Source organism: Limulus polyphemus, unplaced genomic scaffold, assembly GCF_000517525.1.
Source record: "Limulus polyphemus unplaced genomic scaffold, Limulus_polyphemus-2.1.2 Scaffold571, whole genome shotgun sequence".
In the NCBI taxonomy this organism is placed as follows: Eukaryota; Metazoa; Arthropoda; class Merostomata; order Xiphosura; family Limulidae; genus Limulus; species Limulus polyphemus.
In genome coordinates, this window is record NW_013666181.1 from 258,962 (window position 1) to 282,389 (window position 23,428).

Genomic DNA, 23,428 nt, shown 5'->3' on the forward strand with positions numbered 1-23,428 from the left:
CTAAGGAACGGAGGCGTAACAATATTCTATTTTACATTTTGTTATTAATAAAATTAACTTTGTTTTATTAATGAAATTATTTTAAGTTTGTGAGTTTTTCACCACTACCTTATATTCTATTTTGCATTTTGTTATTTCCTCGCTTACTAATTATTTTATTACTAGCTTTATAAGGAACAGCCTGTATAGCTTCTCTATTGTTGAACTATATAAAAAGTGACATCTTTCAAAGTATAGTTTATGATATAGACTCTATACTCTATAGTTTCATTGTTGTTGAATAACGCAAGACATTAAATAATGCTTTACAAGGAACAGTTTATAATACAGTATATTTTGTTCAATGTTGCAGTAACCCAAGTGTACATAATATGTAGAGGATTAGAGATGAATTGTTGTCAGTCGATTACTGTTCCTCAGAGACTGGGTGAGAACATCGTTCAATAACAGTTGTATTGCAGTATAGGTTAATGGATAAGCTTCGTAGTGAGAATGGACTATATTTTAAATAGGATTTGGCCCCACTGTACTAATTGCCATTGTTACAGTAATGGTCAATGTAGTGCGAAGGGCATTCTGCGAGAAAATGTACGTCTCTTGGGAATTGTAGTACAACCTTCGTCAACCATTACTCCATCTGTTAGTTCTTGCATGTATTTATTTAAATATCTGTTACTTATCCACTCATCTTGTTTTCTTAAAATTGATGTCCGTCCGTGGGTTATGTATTTACTACTAGACTTAGTCCTGTTCTGAGAATTATACAAAGCACCACTAATCATATATATATATATATATATATATATATTCACTTATATATTAGACTTAGTGTCACTTTAATTATAAACACAATTTTCTATACATACTTCATGTTTTCACGAGATGGCTGCGCTGTTTTGAAATAAGTGAATAAGTACCAGAACCATATTCTTTCGCTGGTGTCAGTAGTGTGTACACCGAAAAAACTCATGAAACTAAAATTATTAACTTGATCGAATTGAAACAGAATTTATTACAAGAAATGAAGTTTTCAACCAAATTAAAAATTGAACTGTCACTATAAATGTCCGTACTGTTTCAGATTTAGGAGAGTATCAGTAGAAAAATTACACAGACGGGAAAAAATTGGGTACCTTTTGGAAAACTGAAATTGCCATATTAATTATTACACTGCCACATGCGTAGACGAGGTCGTAATGTGACGTCACGTTGGCGGTATATATATATATATATATAAGGCCGGTGATCTAGCCGGGTGGTTATAAACTGTGAAGATGGTGGTTACGTGTTTATTTATCTCAGTTTTTATTTTAACAGCATGTAGGTAATATGCAGTATTTAAAAACTTATACCGATTTAATTGGTCTCAACATTATTACCCTATACAACACGAAGGAAGAAGGTCCTTTCCATTTCTGAAAGGTACCTAGTGTGGTTTGTTCAGTGTGGTGTGATAGTGTAGGCGTCAACAGCCTCTGATCGGTCAGATAAATTCCTTCGACGGTGAGTCATAGGTTTTGCTCTTTCTCGGGATCTGCCAGTAACTGCACTGGAGCAGAGAACTTGTTAACTGGCGCCGTATATGTAAGTTGGCTAGCAGCAACCATCCATTTAAACGGGAAATCTGTGTTTTGTCAAAAGATAGTCTAAACAGACTGTTTGGAATACATCGATGTTGCGTGTGTTTGGTACTATTGGAAATATTATGTTTCTTCTTAACACAGCGTGGCTGTGATACTGAGTATATGTCATGCATCTCTGTTTATTTTTATATTTTTACTCAAATCGACCACTGTACTACTACTAGTACTTATAACTATCTCTTGGTATCACTACTGGTATATTAATATTTAATCAGTAAATAAATTTTCCTATTTAAGCACATCTTTTGTGTTTCTATAAAGCTAACCATGCATCATGTACATTGTACTTTTCTGTACATTAATATTTTTATATCTAATAATATGTATAACAGATTAGTTTTCTGTTTGTGTTCTTTGCCTACATATCTTTGTCATATGTATCTGTATGATCAATCTTCTTTCATTTGTTCAGCCATCTTTCTTTACCTGTTATTTTTCTATAAAATCTTTTTCGGGTATTTTCCTGCTCAACTGTACTTTTTTTTTATGGCTTTTACTGTTTTTTAGTAATTTGTTACAATAAGATTTAGAAGTATAGATAGAATGTCCAGGTTTTCTTATACCTTAATTGATACTAAATTTTATGTTTAAATATGTCAAAGTTTTAGTAAGTTTGAGGGCTGATAATGCTTAAAATCAGGTTTTGATACTTGTGGTAGGCACAACACACACACAGCCCAGCCCATTGTGTAGCTTTGTGCTTAATAACTAACTAACTAATCTTGAGAAGAGAATAATACTGTATTGAAATTATTTATACATTAACATCAATAAATTCAGAAATTGGGATTTTAACTTAGAGTATTCACTATGCATTGAACCTAAGAAAAGCTGTGTCATGTAAAAGAAATCTTTCCTCCCATACAATGACAGATTGGATTTGTTTACTATCACGCTTTGCAAGTCAAGTATGTGGTTGTGTTAAATACTGTATGAAAGAAATTTTAACTATCCAAATAGCTGAAGGTGTAGACAAAGTTTTGGATATTTATGTTTTGATTATAGGAAAATGTTAGAATATTTATGTGTAAATTCAGCTTTATTTTCTACATATTGCCTACCCTCCTCCTTTGCAAAGCCATATACATAACTGACATGTGTACCAAAATAAAAATCTGGATTAGATTATTCTTTGAATGTTTACAGGTGACGTATTACTGTTCTGTGAATGTTTAGTAGTATTTTCTTATACGAGTAACTAAGACTTTGTATTATGTTGTATCAATAATTGATAGATGTTTAATAATTATTTATTGGTACTCTTAATAATTGTTTACTAATAATGTCTCGTCAATAAGCTGTAATTTGTTGAATAATTAAATGCTTTTGATAATTTTGTGGTAAAAAACTGATTGTTTTTAAAACAAGAACCAGATTTTTAATGTTCATGCAATTATTTTAACAGAAAGTGTCCTCATGAACTGGCAGTTGTACTAGCTAGCACTGTATCAAGAGAAGTAAGCAGCGAAGCTCAACGAAGCATTGCTCTTGCCAGTGAGCAAGGATTGGATGAAGAAGACACCTCCTGTAAGTACAATAAAAACTCATTCTAGTAAATCAAAAATAAAACCAATATCACATGTTCAGTAAAAGTCTAGCTACTTGTACCAATAAATCAAAGAATGAAAGTTATATAATTTTCAAGTTTTTATTGAATTTTTCAAATGGTATTTGCTTTACTGCTACTAACTTAACTAAAAATATGTGATTATCTTGGGTGTTAAAAATTAGCTTGTTTTGTGTGTCAAAGTTATTGATAAACATTGTTTACAGCAAAAAGTTCACTTTTATATATGTAACATGATTTTAAAATGTTGTTCTGTTCATTGTTACTGTCATTATTGAAAACCAGAACCATTAATAACCTTACTTTAATCTTTGCTTGTATGATTCACTGCTTTTTGCCACAGTGTTAGATGCAGTACAACTCTACTCCCAAGTGATCAGTTTTCTTCACGAACTCTCTCTCTATTGGAAAGACCATCTGAGGGAGGAAACAATGAATGCTGATTGGCCTCGACCCCCCTTGTACTCGGTCTCTTTTTGTGCCATCAAGAATGGTCGCCGAAGAATGGAGGACCGACACGTCATCTTACATGATTTAAATGTTGTGTGTGGTCTTCAGGTACAACTGTTGACAATCAAATATATTTAAGCTGAAGTCGTACATGTATATCACAGACTTATCAATACAAGAAATGCTATCTTCTAAGGCTATGTGTAATTAAACAAACATTGTTTTTGTTATTGAATATACTTGAACATTTAAATTTTGTTGTTTTGCCTTACATAAGTCATATTAGAAAAAAAATTATGAGTATTTGAGAGGCTGTCAGTATTTCATCCTTTTTACACTACATAAATTCTCATGAATAGCTTATGAATTCTTAAAATATTTTAAGGTTTTATAGTAATTTCAGAAAGTGTCAGGAGTGATGAGCACACAAGAAGATTTATCTTTCTTACACTATAGTTAGTAAGTTTTTAAATACAATAAGTACAGGCATATACAACACTTTCTTTGAATGTTATTTTATAAAATTACTTGCTCTTACAGGAAGGTCCTCAGCACAGTTACTATGCAGTGTTTGATGGTCATGCTGGAATTGAGGCAGCAAGTTATGCTGCAGCTCATCTCCATCTGAACCTTGTTCAGCATCCAGATTTCTATACTGATACAGAAAAAGCTATCAAAGAAGCATTCCGAACAACAGATCAACAGTTCTTAGAAAGATCAGGAAAGGAGGTGAGTTTGGTTTCTCATTGCATATTAAAGAAATCTATGTTTCTGCAATTATTACTTGTTTATTTTGATGTGAATATGTCTTAGTTTGGAATGTGTATTGGTGTGTTTCATTGTGAGTTGTCATTAATGTAAGAAAAATGAAAAACAAACAAAACAGAGTCACTAACTTTACATTTTGCAAACATCCTTTGAATAGACAAAATGAAATTAAAACACTGTTAAGATACAGCATTTTACATGAAAGTCACATTTTATCATTGTATAGTTGAGACTTTGTGATGATGTTACTATCATAAGCTCCAAAGTGAATCACTTTAAGCTTATAAAGACCAGATTTAACTGTAGTATCATGCCTAATGAAATGATGTTCCATTCTGATTCATTGTAATATACATTTTACACATTGCACAATACAAATTTGGGGGGGGGGGCAATTAAATAAACAACCCTAAACCACTATTTGGAATGCTAGAGCTCATTCTGTTGGTCAGTAGGAGGAAAGAATTTTTTACAAAAAGTTGAAAAGTTTTCTTGCTGTGAGTGGCATGAAAACAAAATTCGGCCATAACATACAGTGTTGGAAACAATTATGGAAATGCACAAGTAACACACCTACAGGATTCTCAAACAATGAGAGATTGCAACTAAATAGCCAATTTATCATTAATACAATACATTAGTACAGAAAATACAAAAGAAAAGCAGATAATTTACAGTATGCTAATATTTTTTATTTGCTTTGAATAGAGCAGTACACCTTGTTTTTATTCTACCATAAGTTTATTGGTGTATGATTATGAAATATTGTTCAAAATCTCCTGTATTAACCCTAAAATTCAGCCAAGTTGTTTGATTGCTGTTTGTCTTGTAAGCCCAAACAGAATTAATAAGCAATGGTTTTGGGTATTGCATCTCTCTTTTTCCTCCAGATACTATTTCCCCATACTTGCAAAGTGCCCTTGATCACTCATTGTTTTGGTGGAAGACAAAACTCTGACCAAAAGGTCTTGTTCCTGAAGAAATGACATGATGGATAAGAATCTGCTTAATTCTACCTCTCATTCGTCAAAGTGTCACTGATTTTGTGTAGCTTTCCAACATCATTGGCTGAGATGCAGTCCACACTTGTATTGGTTCCCCAGCATACTTCACTGTAGATATTGTACATTGGCCATGATATTTCTCTATCTGCCATCAAACAAGTTATCATCAGTTGTTGCCAAACAATTTGAATTTATATTCTCCTGTAAAGAGTACCATCTTTTAGCTTTGCTTATCCCATTGTTTGAAGTTTGTTGCCCATGATAACCTTTTGGTTTGGTTATGTCTCCTAGCAGTGGTTTTGAGGGAGCTTCTCATCAATTGAAACCATTTTGTGCTAACGTGAGAACTTAAAACTAATTCATTGAAAACATCACTAATGGATAATCTTGTATCATATAAAGGGCATACTCTGAGTTATTAATATCACCATTTAAAGAATTTGATGGATAATCCCTGATCGCTTCTATGATAAACAACATTAGTTTTATGTTCCCTGTGCAGTTCCTACTGAAACATGAAATTTTACCAATTAAAATGTTGATTTCTATATGTTTGTCATGTACGATGTCTGTTCTGGGAGCCACTATTGCAGTTACCACACTACTGCTGGGAATAGTATGACTGTCTGTACTTTAATTTATTTTTCAAAAAAATAAATAAATGACTGTTTAAAGTGTACACTATAAGATACTGTTCTGGATTAATGAACAGCAAACACACACACACACATGACAGTTTCTTCCAATTTTAACCTGAATCTAACCTCAATTTATATAGTGTTTTTCTATTTATATCAGTTATCACAGTTGTATCCAGAACTTTAAATAATTATTTGTCTCTTTTGTTGAAGTCCATACAGTTACATTAGAACACAATTTGACAAGATGAATTATTTTTCCTGTTCTGTTATTACAATACAGTCTGTGATAATTTCACTTTAAAATCACCACTATAACTGTTGATTACCACAGTTTCCAGAGCAATTAAATATATTTTTTTTTATGAAAGTCTACACAGGCTGGTTCAATTACTTTAGAACATGATTGACAAGACAAATTATTCTTTTCTACGCTGTTATAAAAATACAGTCTGTGATAATTTCACTTCAAAATTGCCACTCTATGCTCTTTAAGGCTAAATGCACAATCACGAACTCTAGATATATCTTTCGAACTATACTTTGTATGAGTATTTATACCCCGACAGAGGTCTAGAACGTTCCACACACTACTAGATATTATGATTTGATAATACTCAATTAAAACAATGAGAAAAACTCGGAAGGTTCTAGTAGCATGATGCAATAACATAACAATCACCAATTCATAACTATTGAACTACACAACATATGATTTGTAAACAGTTACATAAGGAAACCTGTGATAAACTATCTAAATCATATCACTTACATTAAACTTAAATTGAAACAGTCGTGTATATCTAACAATATACTTCCAGAAACATTTTAAAAAGTATCAGACTCTTAAAGTTTCATTGAATATTAATATATTTACTTAAATCTTTCTTTGATTCTGAAGGGCTTAATTTTATAAAGCTATTTTGAATTTAGTTTGTGATGTTGCAGTTTGTTTTCCATGTCTACTAAAAAAAAAGAAGCAAGTGTACAACTGTTACTTAACTGTGATATTGGTGTATGAATGTAAGGCTAAAGGAACATTTAAAGAACAACAAGCTTGTAGAATTTAAACAGTTTTAAAGGTTATATGCATTCATTAGAAAAAATTATTTTTTATTATCATGGCTTAAAAGCTATACTAACACTAGATGTAACCCTTGTTGTGCAGCGAGTCATAAATGGAAAAACTATACTAACACTTGATGTAAACCTTGTTGCACAGTGGAAAACTATACTAACACTAGCCATAGCCTTTCTTGTACAGAAGGTCATAAATTAGCCACAATGCTAATGACTGATATAACTATAAGAGGATTTATAGTATGTCCAACATATAATTCCTTATCTTCTGTGAACAACTCCTTTTTTTGCACACAGTCAGACTTCTCTCCTGAACTGAAATTTTTGTTTAAAGTTCAGACCACTCAGTCTTCTATTCTTCTGTTGTTTACAGAAAACCTTCTTGAATTGGCTGAAAGTGAGATACAAATGTTCAGAAGTAATAAAACAATGTTAAACTGAATTGATATGCTTATCTGTTTGTTTCGGTATTTTTGTTATTGACTTTTTGTCCTCATGTTGTAAAACTGGTGTGTTTTAACATGCATGTTTCATAACTTTAAAAGAAAACTATATCATTTACAGATATTTTGAATTTGACACTGTAAATGAGCTTCCAGACCATGTGTGTCTGTGACTGTTTCCTATACAGTATCAACATATTGCTTTCTTCTTGGCATCAAGTGAGAGTTGGTGTATTGTTTTTTTCTTTGTGCTTATAGTAAAATTATTGTCTTTTTTAGGGAATTAAAAGTGGATGTACTGTAGTTTGCTGCTTGATTCGGGAGAGAACACTGTATTTGGCCTGGCTTGGAGACTCGCAAGCTATTCTCGTGCGCCAGGGAGAACCACTAGGCATAGTATCTCCTCACAAGCCTGATAGAGAGGTAAAAACTCAGTGCTTAAATGTATATAGTACTTATTCATGTAATGTGTGTAGAGGGATGTACGATACAATCTTTTTTTTAAGTGTTATTATTTTAAACTTTAAGAAGGTTAAAAAACACTGTAAAAAAATCAGAAGATATAATTATTTCTGAAAATGAAAGTTTTTAATATTTTTCAAAATTATATTCAAGAAGTGTGTGAAAAGAAAAAGAGAGAGAAAAATAAATTTATCCATAAATTTGAGCAGTTTCAAAGAATGTTCTTTTCTTCATCTGAAACTTCTGATAAAGAGAGAGAGAGAGAGAGACCACTCTTTAAAAGCATTTGACTCATGGGCCATTTTTAGTCTTCTAATATTTTAATCAATGGTGCCAATCTTCCTTTAAAATAATTAAGAAACAACTGTTATCTTATGTGTTATTAGCAAAAGTACCAGATGAAGCTCCAAAAATGGCTGGTTGATTTAGCATTTCATATAATTGTCAATTCTCTATTCCTTAAATTAAAAATTGCAAAAATAACTACATAGATGTGAATCTTAATGTGTAGTTTAACCTATTAGTGACTTAAGAACCTAAAGTCAACATAACAATGCTTATATTATTTTTTATCTCTTAGCTGTCAAGTTATGACACTGTTATAATAATGGAGTATTTTTGGTGGCATGAGGTCTAAGGGTGAAGGTTCAGTATGTGCATAATCTATGGAACTTCTTCTTTTTAGGATGAAAGGACACGGATTGAAAATGATGGTGGCTGTGTTTTGTATGTTGGTACTTGGAGAGTCAGTGGAACATTGGCTGTCTCTAGAGCACTAGGTAAGTACAAGATTATTGAACTGTTGATATAAAAAAAAATACTTGTTTTTGTAATACAGTTTACAAAAGTGAAATATATAGTTCCTTCCTAACAATAATAATCTGTAAACTAAGAAACATGTCTCAATGTTTCATTCATTATTTTATTTCACCAAGCTGATCACCTTGTTTGAAAATTCTGTTAATAAACTATATCTATAATAAAAACTAACAAGTGGATTTTTTTTAGGGGATTTTGAGCACAAGCCATATATAAGTTGTGAGCCTGACATAAAAACGTTGTCACTTGACGGAACAGAAGATTTTCTGGTGTTGGCATGTGATGGTCTGTGGGATAAGCTATCTCTTTATGATGTTGCTGCTTTGGTTTATAGCTATGTCAAAGAAAACCCTGACAATGCTGATGCTGTGGCTTCTCAACTTGTTCATCAAGCTAAAGAGAAAGGCTCCAATGATAATATAACTGTTGTTGTAACATTTCTAAGAGAACCGCATAACTTAGCTGCCCCAACTTTTCCTTCTGAAGTATTTTCTGTTTCTCAGAGTTCCTTCATAAATACTTGTAATGGTAAAGGTAATCATGAAGGGCTAAGTTATTCTGTTGATATTCATGAAAAAAGAAAATGTGAACATAAACCAATGCACATCGTAAATGGAACAAATGGATTTGAAGAAAATGGTACATTATCTGACAGACTGGGTTCATCTCACACTTGTGATTCTGATCTAACCATGGAAATTGGTGTTGATGTGCCATTGCCAGAACAGGCTGAGAAACATAAACCTGGCAGTTGGAATGAAAACACTAGACTTCCAGATAAAGAAGATGTAGCTTTAAGTGCTGATGATGCTTTTGAAAAACATGAATATGAACCAGCTGAAAATTTAAAAAGTAAAGATGCCACATTACTTTCTTACCAGTTTTCCCATCAGACCACTTTGGACCTTGTGCCTTGTACAGTGGTTGTAGGTCAGGAATCAACATCAGTTAAAATTGATGACACTCTGTCATCTGATTTAACATCAAATAATGAGCTAGATTTATCTATTGACTCTTTTACTGGACAAGATAACTCTGAAGGTAACATTTTGAATTCCTGTAAAAAAGCTATTCTGTCAAAGAGCAGTTTGCACTTATCCTCTTCTGAAATATCAGAAGTAGAAAATGATAGAAATAGAAAAATACAGACTGTGCAAGCTCTGAAAAATGTTAGAAATTTTGATGTTGATAGCAAAGATGATGACTTTCCAGTGGAAAACATGTCACATAGCACAAGTGTACTTAATGAAAATGCAGGTGAGTTGAGAGAGATTTTTGATAATGTGAAAGATAATGAAGTTGAGGCATTGTCAGTCTCAAATCTTGCTGATGAAATTTTTAATGAATTTAAAGTGGTTCATGTCTCTGCTCAGGAAATCCAAGCCTCATCAACTGATTCTGTAAACTGTTTGAAAGGTGGAGACCAGCAAGTGCCTTGTGCAGACCGTGAATTTATTGTAGAAAATTTGTGTCATAATGTTTTGGATGCTTCTCAAAAAACTGTACTGCCCAATACAACAAAGCCAGGCAGTAATGATACATCCTTGTTTGCCTCATGTGAAACAACTAAAGGTAAAGAACTTTCAGAAAATGAAAATATACTTGAATTTCAGTCTTCTATGGTAACATCAGAACAAGAAAAACTACTTGAAAAATCTACAGGTTTGAGTGGCATTTTTGCAGAAGATGCAATACCAAATGTGGAACAAGAATCTGTTGGTATTTATCCTATACTTATAGAAAGTGAGATGATAGACAAAAGAAAGGAATCAACAAATGTGTTTAGTTTATCTGAAGATACTCATGAAAAGTTAGATACTTTAGAGGATATAGCAGGTCATTTGGGTTTAAACACAGAAACATATGAACAGCTAGATAAAACAAAAGACTATTTTAATGAGCCCATTTCATCTGCACAAGAAGTTGAGAAGTCTGATGAACTACAAGTGTTAAATAATAAGTTCATTTTAACTACAGAAATTGATGAGAAGCTCAGTGAACCAAAGATATCAGTAGATGTGCCCAGTTTTTTTGCAGAAGCAGTTCAGAAGCAAGAGGAGCCAGTGGATGAGTACTGTTTAACCATAAGCATAGATGAGAAGCTTGGTAAACTACAGGAATCAGTTGAAGAGCCTAGTGTAATTACAGAAGCAATGAAGAAGGTAGATGTTTCAAAAAAGTCAGTTAATGAAACATTTAATACTACAGAAACAGCTAAGCTAGATGAACTAAAACAGTCAGTTAATGATTCCAGTTTATCAAAAGAAACAGTTGAGAAGCTACATGAACTAAAAGGATCAGATGATGACCGTAACTTGTCTATAGAAACAGTTGAAAAGCTATATGAACCAAAAGAGTCGGATGGTGAGCTGGAAGAGTTAGCTGAAGGGTCCAGTTTGACTTTAGAAACGCTGAAGATGCTTGATAAGCCAAAAGAGTCAATTAATGAATTGGTTGAAACGCTAGATAAACAAAAGGAATCTGTTAATAATCCCAGTGCATCCACAGAAACAGATGATAAGCTAGATAGATGCAATCAGTCAATTTATAATTCTAATTTATTAACAAAAACAGTTGAGAATGTGTATGAGCTAAAAGAGTCAGTTGAAGAGCCCAATTTATTGACAGAAACAGTGAAAATGCTGGATGAATCAAAAAGGCCATTTAATGAAACATTTATAACCACAGAAAATGATGAAAAGCTAGGCAAGCCAAAGAAGTTTGTTGATGAACCAAGTTTATCCACAGAAATAGTTGAGAACTTGGAAAAACTAAAAGAGTCATATAATGAGCCCAGTTTATTGATGGATACAGTTGAGAAACTAGATAAACCAAAGGAGTCAGTTGAAGAACCCAGTTTGACTACAGAAACTATGAATATTTTCGGTGAACCAGAAGAGTCAACTAATGAAACAACTATAACCAGACAAACAGTTGAGAAGCTAGATGAACCAAATGAATCAATTGAAGAATGCAGTTTGACTACAGAAACAGTAAATATGTTAGGTGAACCAGAAGAGTCAACCAATGAAACACTTATAACCACACAAACAATTGAGAAGCTAGATAAACCAAAGGAATCAATTGAAGAATGCAGTTTAACTACAGAAACAGTGAATATGTTAGGTGAACCAGAAGAGTCAACCAATGAAACACTTATAACCACACAAACAATTGAGAAGCTAGATAAACCAAAGGAATCAATTGAAGAATGCAGTTTAACTACAGAAACAGTGAATATGTTAGGTGAACCAGAAGAGTCAACCAATGAAACACTTATAACCACACAAACAATTGAGAAGCTAGATAAACCAAAGGAATTGATTGAAGAACAAAGTTTGACTACAGGAACAATGAATATGTTAGATGAACCAGAAGAGTCAACCAATGAAACAATTATAACTACACAAACAATTGAGAAGCTAGATAAACCAAAGGAGTCAGTTGAAGAACATGGTTTGACTACAGAAACAGTGCATATGTTAGGTGAACCAGAAGAGTCAACTAATGAAACAGTTATAACCACACAAATAGATGAGAAGCTAGATAAACCAAAGGAGTTGGATGAAGAACATGGTTTGACTACAGAAACAATGAATATGTTAGATGAACCAGAAGAGTCAACCAATGAAACAATTATAACCACACAAACAGTTGAGAAGCTAGATAAACCAAAGGAAGCGATTGAAGAACCCAGTTTGACTACAGGGAAAATGAACATGATAGATGAACCAGAAGATTCAACTAATGAAACAGTTATAACCACAGAAACAGTTGAGAAGCTAGATAAACCAAAGGAAGCGATTGAAGAACCCAGTTTGACTACAGGGAAAATGAACATGATAGATGAACCAGAAGATTCAACTAATGAAACAATTATAACCACAGAAACAGTTGAGAAGTTAGATGATTTAAAAGATTCAGGTGATGTGCCCAATTTATCCACAGAAATAACTAAGAACCTGGAAGAATCAAAAGAGTCAACTGATGAGCCCATTTTGTTCACAGAAGCACCTGAGTCACCAAACATGCAAAATGAATTTGCTGAAATTCCTGTTAAAGACACAGAATCAATTGAAACTTGTATATACAAGGAAGATAAAGAAACAGAGAAAGAAACAATAGTTGAAGGAATACAACAAAATTGTGAGCCCTGTGCTGAAAATTTCATGTTGCACAATATAGTGAAAAGTGATAATGAAATAAGTGATATAAATAATCAAGCTTCTGCAAATGCTACCTCATTAGGTGAAGTTTTACCATCTGCAGAAGACTCTGATTTTGAAAAAGATAGTGAATGGAAATATATCCAAGGAGATGATAAGTCTGATACTCAAGCAATCAAACATACAAAAGTTTCTCTTAAGGGTTCACCCTCAAAAGCAAGCTCAATAAAATCTGAAACATCAAGGAATATAAAACTAAGTTCAACATCAAAGACTAAACAAAATCAGCAGGAAGGAGATAAGAAGGAAAGGAAACCTGTTGCTGGAAAAAGTCTAAGAAACCAACATGAGAAAAAAGAACTATCAAGTAAAGTAATAAAAACAGTTAGTAAACAAACAAAATCAACATCAGAAACGTCATCACTGAAAAAATCACCAGTAACTTCATCTACTAATCTGAAAACTGGAAAACCTAATAACGTAACAGTCAGATCTTCCTCAAAACAGGTCTCTGCTGAAGCTAAAACTGAATCTACTGGAAAAATCACCACAACATCTTGTACTTCTTTGAATAAACTATCAAGGCCTTTATCTTCTAAGAACACATCTGTCAATCAAAGTACTCGAACTGTATCCTCTGCTAAGGTATCTAGTAGTTCATCACCCATAACTCAAAAATTGAAATCCGCAAAAGCTACTGACAGTACTACAACACCAAAATCTGGCAAAGAGGTGAGTTCTCAAGAAGTTGGGAGCAGTTCTGTAAAACCTGAAAAAAGCAGCTCACCACCACAAGTTAAAGTTAGTTCCTCTCATTCATCTGCAAAAACATCTGCCAAGAAAGATTCTTCTGGTGTGGTAGGTAAGAAAAATGAAACTACAGTACAGAACAGGAGTCCTAAACCTGCTTTAGGCACAGTAAAAAATCTCAAACCAACATTAAGTTCCACAAAATCACTTGACAAACAGAAGACTGAACCTTCTTCAGGCACAGCAAAAAATCTCAAACCAACACCAAGTAGCACAAAATCAGTTGATAAACAGAAGACTGAACCTTCTTCTGGCACAGCAAAAAATCTCAAACCAACACCAAGTAGCACGAAATCAGTTGATAAACAGAAGACTGAACCTTCTTCTGGCACAGCAAAAAATCTCAAACCAACACCAAGTAGCACAAATCAGTTAATAAACAGAAGACTGAACCTTCTTCAGGCACAGCAAAAAATCTCAAACCAACACCAAGTAGCACAAAATCAGATGACAAACTGAATACTGAACCCACAAAAAAAAAGTTGGCAGTTTCTGAACTCACAGCATGCTCACAAAAGTCTAAACCTGCAGATCATTATGCTGTTTTAAAGAAAACTTCAGGCAGCCCAGCAATTGCTAAAAAACATCAGAATCAGCCAACTCCTAGAAATATAAGTAATGCTCCTAAGGTCAAGAATTCTAATAACAAGGACCGTGAAGGCATTCGGTCACCAAAGCTAGACACCAAACAAAAAAAGAGTACTGTGAAAAAAGATATTTCCAGTGAAGAAACAAAAGTACTAATGCCAACAAATAAAAACTCTATCCCTGATGAACATGAGACTGTGGTTGAAGCTCAGAGTGCTGCTTACAATACACAAAAGCCTTCATCAGCCCATTATTGTATTTCATCCACAACAGACTATTCCATAACTCAACCAGAAGCATGTGAGAACAGAACTAATGCAGATATTCAAGGCATTTCCCCTGACGATACTGTTTCTTCAGCTGATTTAGTTCCCGTAAGGCAATCTCTGTCAGAAGTAACAAGTCAAAAGGATGGTCATTCAGATTTAGAAGTCAGAGCTGAGCCTGAATCTTTAGAACATGAACATCTTGTTGTGTGTGTAGGTGAAGAAAAAGAGCAGCTGTTGAAGTCTCTGGTTGATGAGGGAACCCAACAGTCATAACTTTTCACATATTCTGTCAGGTCACTTAAGAGTGTACTTCTCTGATGTAAAATCGGCCTTTCTTACTTGGTAGAACAAACTACCATTGATCTGTCTTGGTGTCTCAATTTAGAAAAAAAAACAACACTACAAATGTGTTTATGTGTAACTTCAGTGTTTATGCTAATATGAATTATATGTTTGAAGTTTTGCTTTAATGTAATAGTTGCCTGAATTTTAAAACTTTATAAATATTGTGATAATTGTATGAATTACTTAAATTTAGTTTTTGGATATTTTTGAAACAGTTCTTTATTATAAGTTTAGAAAATAATAAATTCTGCAAAAAAAAGTAAAAGGTATATCCAGACCAATTTTGTTAATAAAACCTTGCATAACTAAATGGAATAACAGCCATTAAGTTAAACTAACTTTTTAAATATTTCTTTGATTAGCCATAATACTAATAGAACTTGGAGCAAGTACTAAGTGTTATTGTTAGAGATAAATTTCTTGTTTATTCTTAAATCTATTTTAATGGAGGAACTGAGTGATACTAATAAAATATAGCTTAAGAGTAATGTACTTATTTTTATTGATCAGTAGCAACTAATAGAATTACAATTATGTAACTTATATATCAGTAATGATTGATTATAATGTAATTTTTAGATTATTGCTGATAAAATAAAAATCCCAGTAACAATATTTTTAGGCAAGTAATAGTTGACAAGATCACAGTTATAATGTAAGAAGTGACAACTACAGTTTAATGGAATGCTAATAACAGTTCCAATTTATGGGATGGTATTGCTGTAATATCTTTCTTCAGTAGCAAATGACAGGATGACAATGTATTGCAAGTATTCTAGACCTGTAACAATTGATAGGATTGTAATAACATTATAAAGTTTCGAATAAGTTTTCATTTTAACATTCCTTTTGGCATTTAGTTAGTGAAAGGTTTTTTTTTTTTTAGCAGTGGTGAAAGTATAATATATGAAATATACTGCTGAAATCATTATTCACATGTTGCTGAATAAAACAAGTTGGTTGGATATATGTTTTATTCAAAGATTAAACAATTTTAGCAGTTCAAGCAAATTTTGTTTATCGAAATCACAGATTAAACTTTTGTGATAGTATATTTTGCAAGGCATTTTAAAATATTAATGCTTGTGTTTTTAATAGTGACTATACACTCCATATACCACTGGTACTTCAGTGCCACTATGATGTTGTCATCTACTGATTTTGTGCTGTGTACTACCCTTTTTATAGCAATTAATAATCAATGAAAATGTATTGAAAATTTGATAAAGTTAATTTTAGTCTAAAGGTGCTAGCATCAAGGTTAATTTAAATATGATTTGTATTTTACTGTATAATTATATTTTCTATAAACTACTAACATTTGATACTTTTACACTTTTCTATCTGTAGACAGTGTGGTATTCATACGTGTACGTGATTAAATTTTCTGCAACCTGTATCTTTATATTTACAAGAAGCTAAGGAGTAATGAATATTTGCTTGGGAAATAAAATTGATTGGATTAGCCAGAGGAGAGAGTATCCCCATATGCTGGTTCAAATACTTAATTTACATCATTGCCTTGTTATATAAAGACTTGTGTGAGTGTGGGTAGATTTAGCTATGTACTTGTTAATGTGGCATTGTATATCCATTCATAACACCGAGGCAAGGATGTTGGAAATGTACCTTGTTTCCCTTTTAGTCAATAGGACTAGTTGGATGATTAGGGTAATATAATACTTTTAGTAGTTCTGATGAAACCTAGTATTGAATGTAATTTTAAGGAAAATTAGCACTTTCTCAGACATTGCTTCAGTTCTGTCTTGGGAAAATAATTACAGCATTTCAACTTCACTTTACTTTAAAGTTTCTAATGTAAAGTAAGATAAATATTTTCAAAAGAAATTTAATTTTTGTAGTATCAATTGGGGTTGGACATTCATAAAAAAATAGTTTTGATTTTGTCAGAACAAGTTCTTGCATATCCTTCTCTAAACTTTAAAAATTTCTAGTCGTTTACATATCAAACTTACTTTGGTTATATAACTTGGATTTGCTATACTACTTTGGATCCACAGTTTAAGAAATTATTCTGTAGGATGTGCTTGCATAGCTGCAAAAGTTTCAATTTAAAATGATGGCTATTTCTAAGCTGTGTGTGATGTATCATGCTGTTTGCAAGACCAAATAAAATGTTTGCATTAAGAAATTGTGATGCTCAACATTATATGAGTTGTTTTCTTTTAAATTGGATTTCTGGATTCTTACTCACTAATCTAGTGCCAGAATTTGTTGCCAAATTTTGTAACTTATTTCTTTTGCAAAGAGACTAAGTTAAATTTGCTTGATTAGAAACTATTATTTAGAAAATCATTGGCTGTTGTAATTAAGTTGATAATTCTAATTTGTTTGTTGCACCAGCTGCATGGCTATGTGTGAGGAATAATGATTTTCATACTAAGGAACAAATATATGTTAATTCCATTTTATCAATTGCAGATGTGATTTTTAAAGAAGGACACAATTGCAAATACGTATATGCATATATGTGTAACATTAGACAAAACTTGAAAACCACGTTTTTAATTAGATCACTTGGAATTTACATATTATTTATATTAATCCAGATAAATTCAAAAAATAATGTTATTCGAGATTAATATTTTAATACTGAGCAAAAGGTAAGATATTTCTCCATTGAGATCAAAATATTTGTCACACTTTCTTTGTATTGATCCCACCCTTCACGTGTTCCAGGAACCTCCTTTTCATTTGAGACATCATAGTAATTTCCCATGTTTAAAAATGGGCCAGGGATCTCCAGATAGCCAAAGGTTCCATTGGAGATTGAAGTAATGAAGATACTTTCATGAAACAAAAACACAACTATGGTTTTAAGAAAAGAGTATAGAGATTCACATTTCATGACAAGGTAAAATGGAAGTAATGTTTAGAATTCTGTTCAGCCTTATTGGACCAATTTGATTTTTTTTCTCTATTCTAGTTGAGTCTGCTAACTGGGCCAACTAAACAATGCAAATTTCAAACCCCGGTTTCTGTGTGTGTTAGGCAGCTATGAATATTGTTACGACAGCGGTAGTCACGTGACTGGTAACAAGTCATGATATTCTAAAAGGATCGGGGAACATCACGAATAATCCAGTATGTGCTAGGCGCCCTCTATTCCTGTATATAAGTGCGCATGATAACGTGAGACAAATTAATCGGAATTGAATTGCAGACAGGCAGAGATAAAGACAGACAGTTGAGTCAAGCGCGGTAGTGACCGTAAGTAAGTGCGTGAATCATTGTGAATTATAAAGTGTTTTTGTAAAATTAATTAAGTTTAAATTGGCTGTGGAAATTAAGTGTATTGCAAAGTTAAATTGAGAAAGAATAAACTAGTTTTATTTAAGAAAGGACGTGTATTGCTGAAGTTTTTCGGAAAGAATTTCTACGGAAAATTAACAAACGACCAGAGGCGTAACAATATATAGGATGCATAAAGCTAGTGAATACAAATAGTCTTTCATGGAAGTTGAATAAAGTAACACTACTTTAAGCTTGCAAACTCTATTGAAAGAAGTGTTTGTTGAGATATTTGGTTTAAATCTGAATTGCCAGTTATTTTCTAGATTAGTTATGCGTTACCATAACTTTGGCATATAGCTTAATAAATATTAAGTATCTATGTTGAAACATTTAAGTAAATATTTTGGTGTATATTTCTATAGTAAGGTATCATTTTACTATGAATATTAATTATCAAAATATTAAAGTTTAGTTATAACTCAAAACATTTTTAAAGTTAATAGTACATTGTAGTGATAGTAGACAAACAATTCTAATTTGATTTCAATAATATTAAACTGGTATATAAACTTTTTAAGAAAACGATGAATAGAAAGGTAAAATAGTTGTCTGTTTTTTCAATTTTCTAATCTAATTTCCTTACCTTACATAGTAGCCATTTCTCAACCGTCTGCCTTAGAGATTTTGTGCATGTCACTAGCCTTGAACTATCTCTCACCTAAGACGTGTTCTAACATGAACTGTTCTAATGAATGATGTAATCATCTTGTGGCAATAGCCCTCCATTAGTAGGAGAGCAATACGTCATCCAATGTGCTTTAGATCCACATAAGCACTTGTACTAGAAATTAACTTCATTCTTAGATGAGACAAGGATAATGTGAGTCAGTAGTAGGGGGAAAGGTGTGCAGAGAATTAAGTAACTATAAGAAATATATTTTCAGGTAAGGAAAATATTAACCTCCAAAAGGATAGGTTTACCTCTTCTCAAAATAGCTAGAATCTCACATTGATATGATGGAAGGGTCAGTGCAATTGTAAAAACCTAGATGAGTTCCTTTCAGAGAAAAGTTAAAGCCCATGGAGTGTGACACCCTATAGTGGGGACGTACTAGAGAGGTCATACTTGTGGAAGACTGCATCCATCTCATACAATATATTGTTACTATCTGCTTGTTTGTTAATTTCCGGTATAAATTCTTTCCGAGAAACTTCAGTGATACAAGTCCCTTCTTGATTAAAACTAATTTATTCTTTCTCAATACAACTTTTTGTAATACACAGAATTTCCATATTCACTTTAAATTTAACAACCTTTATAACACATGCTATAAATCGCAGTGATTCACACACTTTACTTATGGTACCTACTGTTCGCTTGACTCAATTATTTCTATCTTCAATCTATTTCTCGTGCTGGTTTTTCTCGCCAGGCTTATATACTAAGAAAGAGGGCGCTTGGAAAACACTAGGACATTCGCAGAGTTCCTCGATAATTCATGATCTTTCTAGAAAATCCAGCGTGCATGCTCCCAGCGTCGCGTGACTTCTGCTGTCGTAACAATATACTTTTCACCTGGATGAAAGTATGAAAGGAGGAAGACAAAATGAGCCTTTGTGTTGCAGAAATGGGTAGGAAAAGACATGACCAACCAAGCATTTGCCCACAACAAGTTGATTGGACATTAGGTATAGTGTGGTAAGGGCAAAGATCAAACTTTATGGTTTGGTATGTGTTCTGTTCTACAATTGACTCACCCTATATATAGGAACAGGAATTAGGTCCCTTCTCATCTCATGAGGAGAACATTTTGCTCTATCTAGCTGGCCAAACCACTTGGAAATTGGCATATTATATAATAGGAGGTGACCTTCATGAACACCCCTTCACTACTTCCCAATGCATGGTCCTGCCCATTTGGACTTTCCAAAGGGATCACACGATGTGTGAAGAAACCTCCAAGTTGACCATCCCAGTGAATAGCAATTGGTAGTGGCAAAGGCCCCTCGTGCTCCACTGTGCAACTAGGGGGAGGGGATTCATATTGTGGAAACACCAGTGGTCCCCATATCCAGTCAGGCCTAACGACCAAAAAAGTAATTTACTAGAGAAAGTGCAATGAGTTACTGTGATAAACTTAATATGTAAAGCCAGTATTAAGGAACTAGAGAAGTGGGCAGACACTCCATTGGTGCTGGCTTTTTCCATGATAATCATGGATGGTATGGTCTGAAATGGACAATAATATATATACCACCAAAGTGGTTTTGAGGAAAACACCCTCTAAACAGTGGGCACTATAGGAGCCAGGACAGATGAGTTAAGCTTTTTCTCTTACCCCTGACTCAAAGTAAGTATACCCTGTGAGACAACACCAGGCACCTGGTGGGTTCCAAGAAGTGAATGGGAGTACATTATAAACAGGTAAGGAAATAAGAGGCACTTATCCATGAAAGATGGTGAATAGACTGAAGGGAGGCAATATCCTGAGAGATATGAAACCACCAGATGGTGTAAATAATTGGAGATGAAGTTGTTGGGCATAATTCACATACCATACTGGAAGACTCGTCGACAGTGCGAGGCCAGAGAGTGAGTCAAGTAACAGATTTGATGTGATATAGCCTGCAAGCATCTCCATACAGAAATTGACGTGAGAAGGCCGTGATTTACAATAGATCTGACAAATATGATGCTGGATGAGACTACTTCACTTGACAAAACCCACATTTCCTAGAAGACTGCTCGATCCTTATCAAGAGAGAGAGAGAAAGAAAGACACCATCAATGACTCACAGGAAACTGACAAAGCTAGTCAGGATGCCTTGGGTAAAGGAATTTGCAATTTTGTAACATAAAACGGCATTCGGGTGAAATGGGGAAAAATGCAATTTCTTGTCGTGGTTTTTTTGGGGGTGCAATTTCAATTGGGGGAGAGGCTTTTCTAAGTGATGTATAAATGAATAAATGTTTCCTAATGCAAAATAGCTTTATATAAAAGGCGAGATTGTTTGCTGATTCAACTTATACAAACAAATGTTAGTAAAAGGATTAGTTAGCTATATGCTCTCACTTCATGTTAGGCAGCTTTATAGTTCTAAACAACATTAAAAAGTCACCTGGTTTGCGCACATTTTGCTTGAATATGATTGAAATTTATAACCGTTGTAAACAAGAAATGTTTGTAAGCGAAATCGAACTCTTATCATTTCTTCTGATTTTTTTAATTTTGAGAGATTTTGAGGTTTAATACTTATTAGTTTCATTCACAGAATCAATGCCAAAAATCCTCAACTTTGCCAACAAAATCAATGGTATTATTTTGACAGGACTAATACAATACTATATGTATGTCTGTGGTCTGCCTCTATAAAACAAATTGGCAGTATGACTTACATTAGAAGAGACAGTTCATTGGACCCTGTGTTTCACCCAAATTACAGTTTCATTTCATTTCAAAGATATTCTGATGCAGGGATGACTGTAGAAATAGTCCTTGTGTGAAATTTTAAGTACTGGAAATGACTTGTCATATATATGCATTTTGTAACAGCGCTGGGCTGCTGTTAGGTATTCACTCTGAAATGTAGAATATAGCTAGAAAGGTCTTTCGTGGATGCAGCAGCATTATTATGATAGAAGCCCTACGTTGTTAGTTTTTTAATTTGGATCATTAAAACTGAAAAAAGCCCTGTTAATAATCTCGTACCTAGAAAAAAGTTACTGACATGCTTCAATTGCATTTGGATTATGTTTGGGTGGATTCATAAAGGTGGAGAACCTAACCAGTTTTACTTCCTACACTAGAGGAAAAGATATAAATAGGTACATTTTTATTTCTGTCAGATTTGGTTTGAATTTCATGCAAAGCTACACAAGGGCTATCTGCACTATCCATCCTTAATTTAGTAGTGAAAGACAAGAGGTAAAGCAGCTAGTCATCACCACCTGCTGCCAATTCTTGGGCTACTCTTTTACCAACGAATAGTGGAAGTGACCATCACATTAAAAAACCGCCATGGCTGAAAGGGCAAGCATGTTTGGTGGGACGGGGATTCGAATCCGCGACCCTCAGATTGTGAGTCAAGTGACCTAACCACCTGGCCATTTCGGGCCTTTTTATTCATTATTATAGTATTTATTTCTTAACTAATAGTGATTATGACCATGCACAAGTACTCTTAATTATGTTTAAAGAAACCAGTCAAAAGTCAATGGATCTAGTGATGGGAACCCTTGTAGTAAGTCAGTCAAGACAGTTTCTATGATTAAAATTGTTTGATTAGATCTGGTAATGAAAAGTGGTAAAATTGCCTCTATAGAGATGACAAGGATGGGTTGATGCAAACAAAAGCATGCATAAAGTTCCAGCAACAGGAAGGTCTGAAGTTATTCTCACCATGTTCTCTATACAACATGATGTATGAATAACTGACATTAATGAAGAGTGTACATTAAGAATGGAGACATGGATGTGAGGTTAGACTTGCTTCAAACAGCTTTGCTTTCTTTGACCAGGAAATCCCTGAACACTATGTGACCATTACAGCACCAGAGTAAGAACTTCCAGTGACAACAAGCAAGACAGTTATTACAAAAGTGAACTACTCATATCGTGATTACAGATCAATAAGCTTGCTAAACAGTATAGCCAAATTAATGGAGAAAATAATCACAACAAGGCTGCTTTTCCATCTCGAATCCATTAAGCTCCTCTCCGACACAAAACGCGTCGCGCAAATAACGACGAACAATTGATCATTTAGCCAGATTTAACAGAGTCAATACACAAAGCAAGAATCGGTGTTTTCCTGGATGTCAGGAAATCTTTTGATTCTGTTTTGCACAACGATCTCAGATATAAGTTATGTAATTAGAAAATACCTATCCCAGTTATTAAATTGATTTCAAGTTTCCTAACAAATAGAATCTCGAAAGTCAGGATTAAACCACTTTGAATACAAACAAACAGAGACTGTTACACTAATTTTGTGACCTTTCAAACTAATCTTTCGCACTTGAACTGATTTTGGTTCGCTGTAGTAAAGGAGTTGAACACTTATCCAGCCGCCCAGTAGCACAGCGGTATGTCTCCGGACTTACAACGCTAGAAACCGGGT

The 23,428-nt window shown here is 33.5% G+C and overlaps 1 protein-coding gene across 6 annotated transcripts in view; it reads left to right on the forward strand.

The window, feature by feature from the left end:
* Positions 1-17,200, forward strand: part of LOC106459176 (serine-rich adhesin for platelets-like) — a 42,718-nt gene extending 25,518 nt beyond the window's left edge. The window contains exons 2-8 of one of the 6 annotated variants that reach the window (XM_022385599.1): positions 3,049-3,170; positions 3,554-3,768; positions 4,201-4,389; positions 7,873-8,016; positions 8,741-8,834; positions 9,064-12,120; positions 12,481-17,200. In XM_022385599.1, the coding sequence (XP_022241307.1) occupies positions 3,049-3,170; positions 3,554-3,768; positions 4,201-4,389; positions 7,873-8,016; positions 8,741-8,834; positions 9,064-12,120; positions 12,481-14,309 (5,650 nt within the window). In that variant the 3' untranslated portion in view covers positions 14,310-17,200. The other 5 variants (XM_022385602.1, XM_013918774.2, XM_022385600.1 and 2 more) reach the window with 5 other exon arrangements.
* Positions 17,201-23,428: the final 6,228 nt, after the last annotated feature.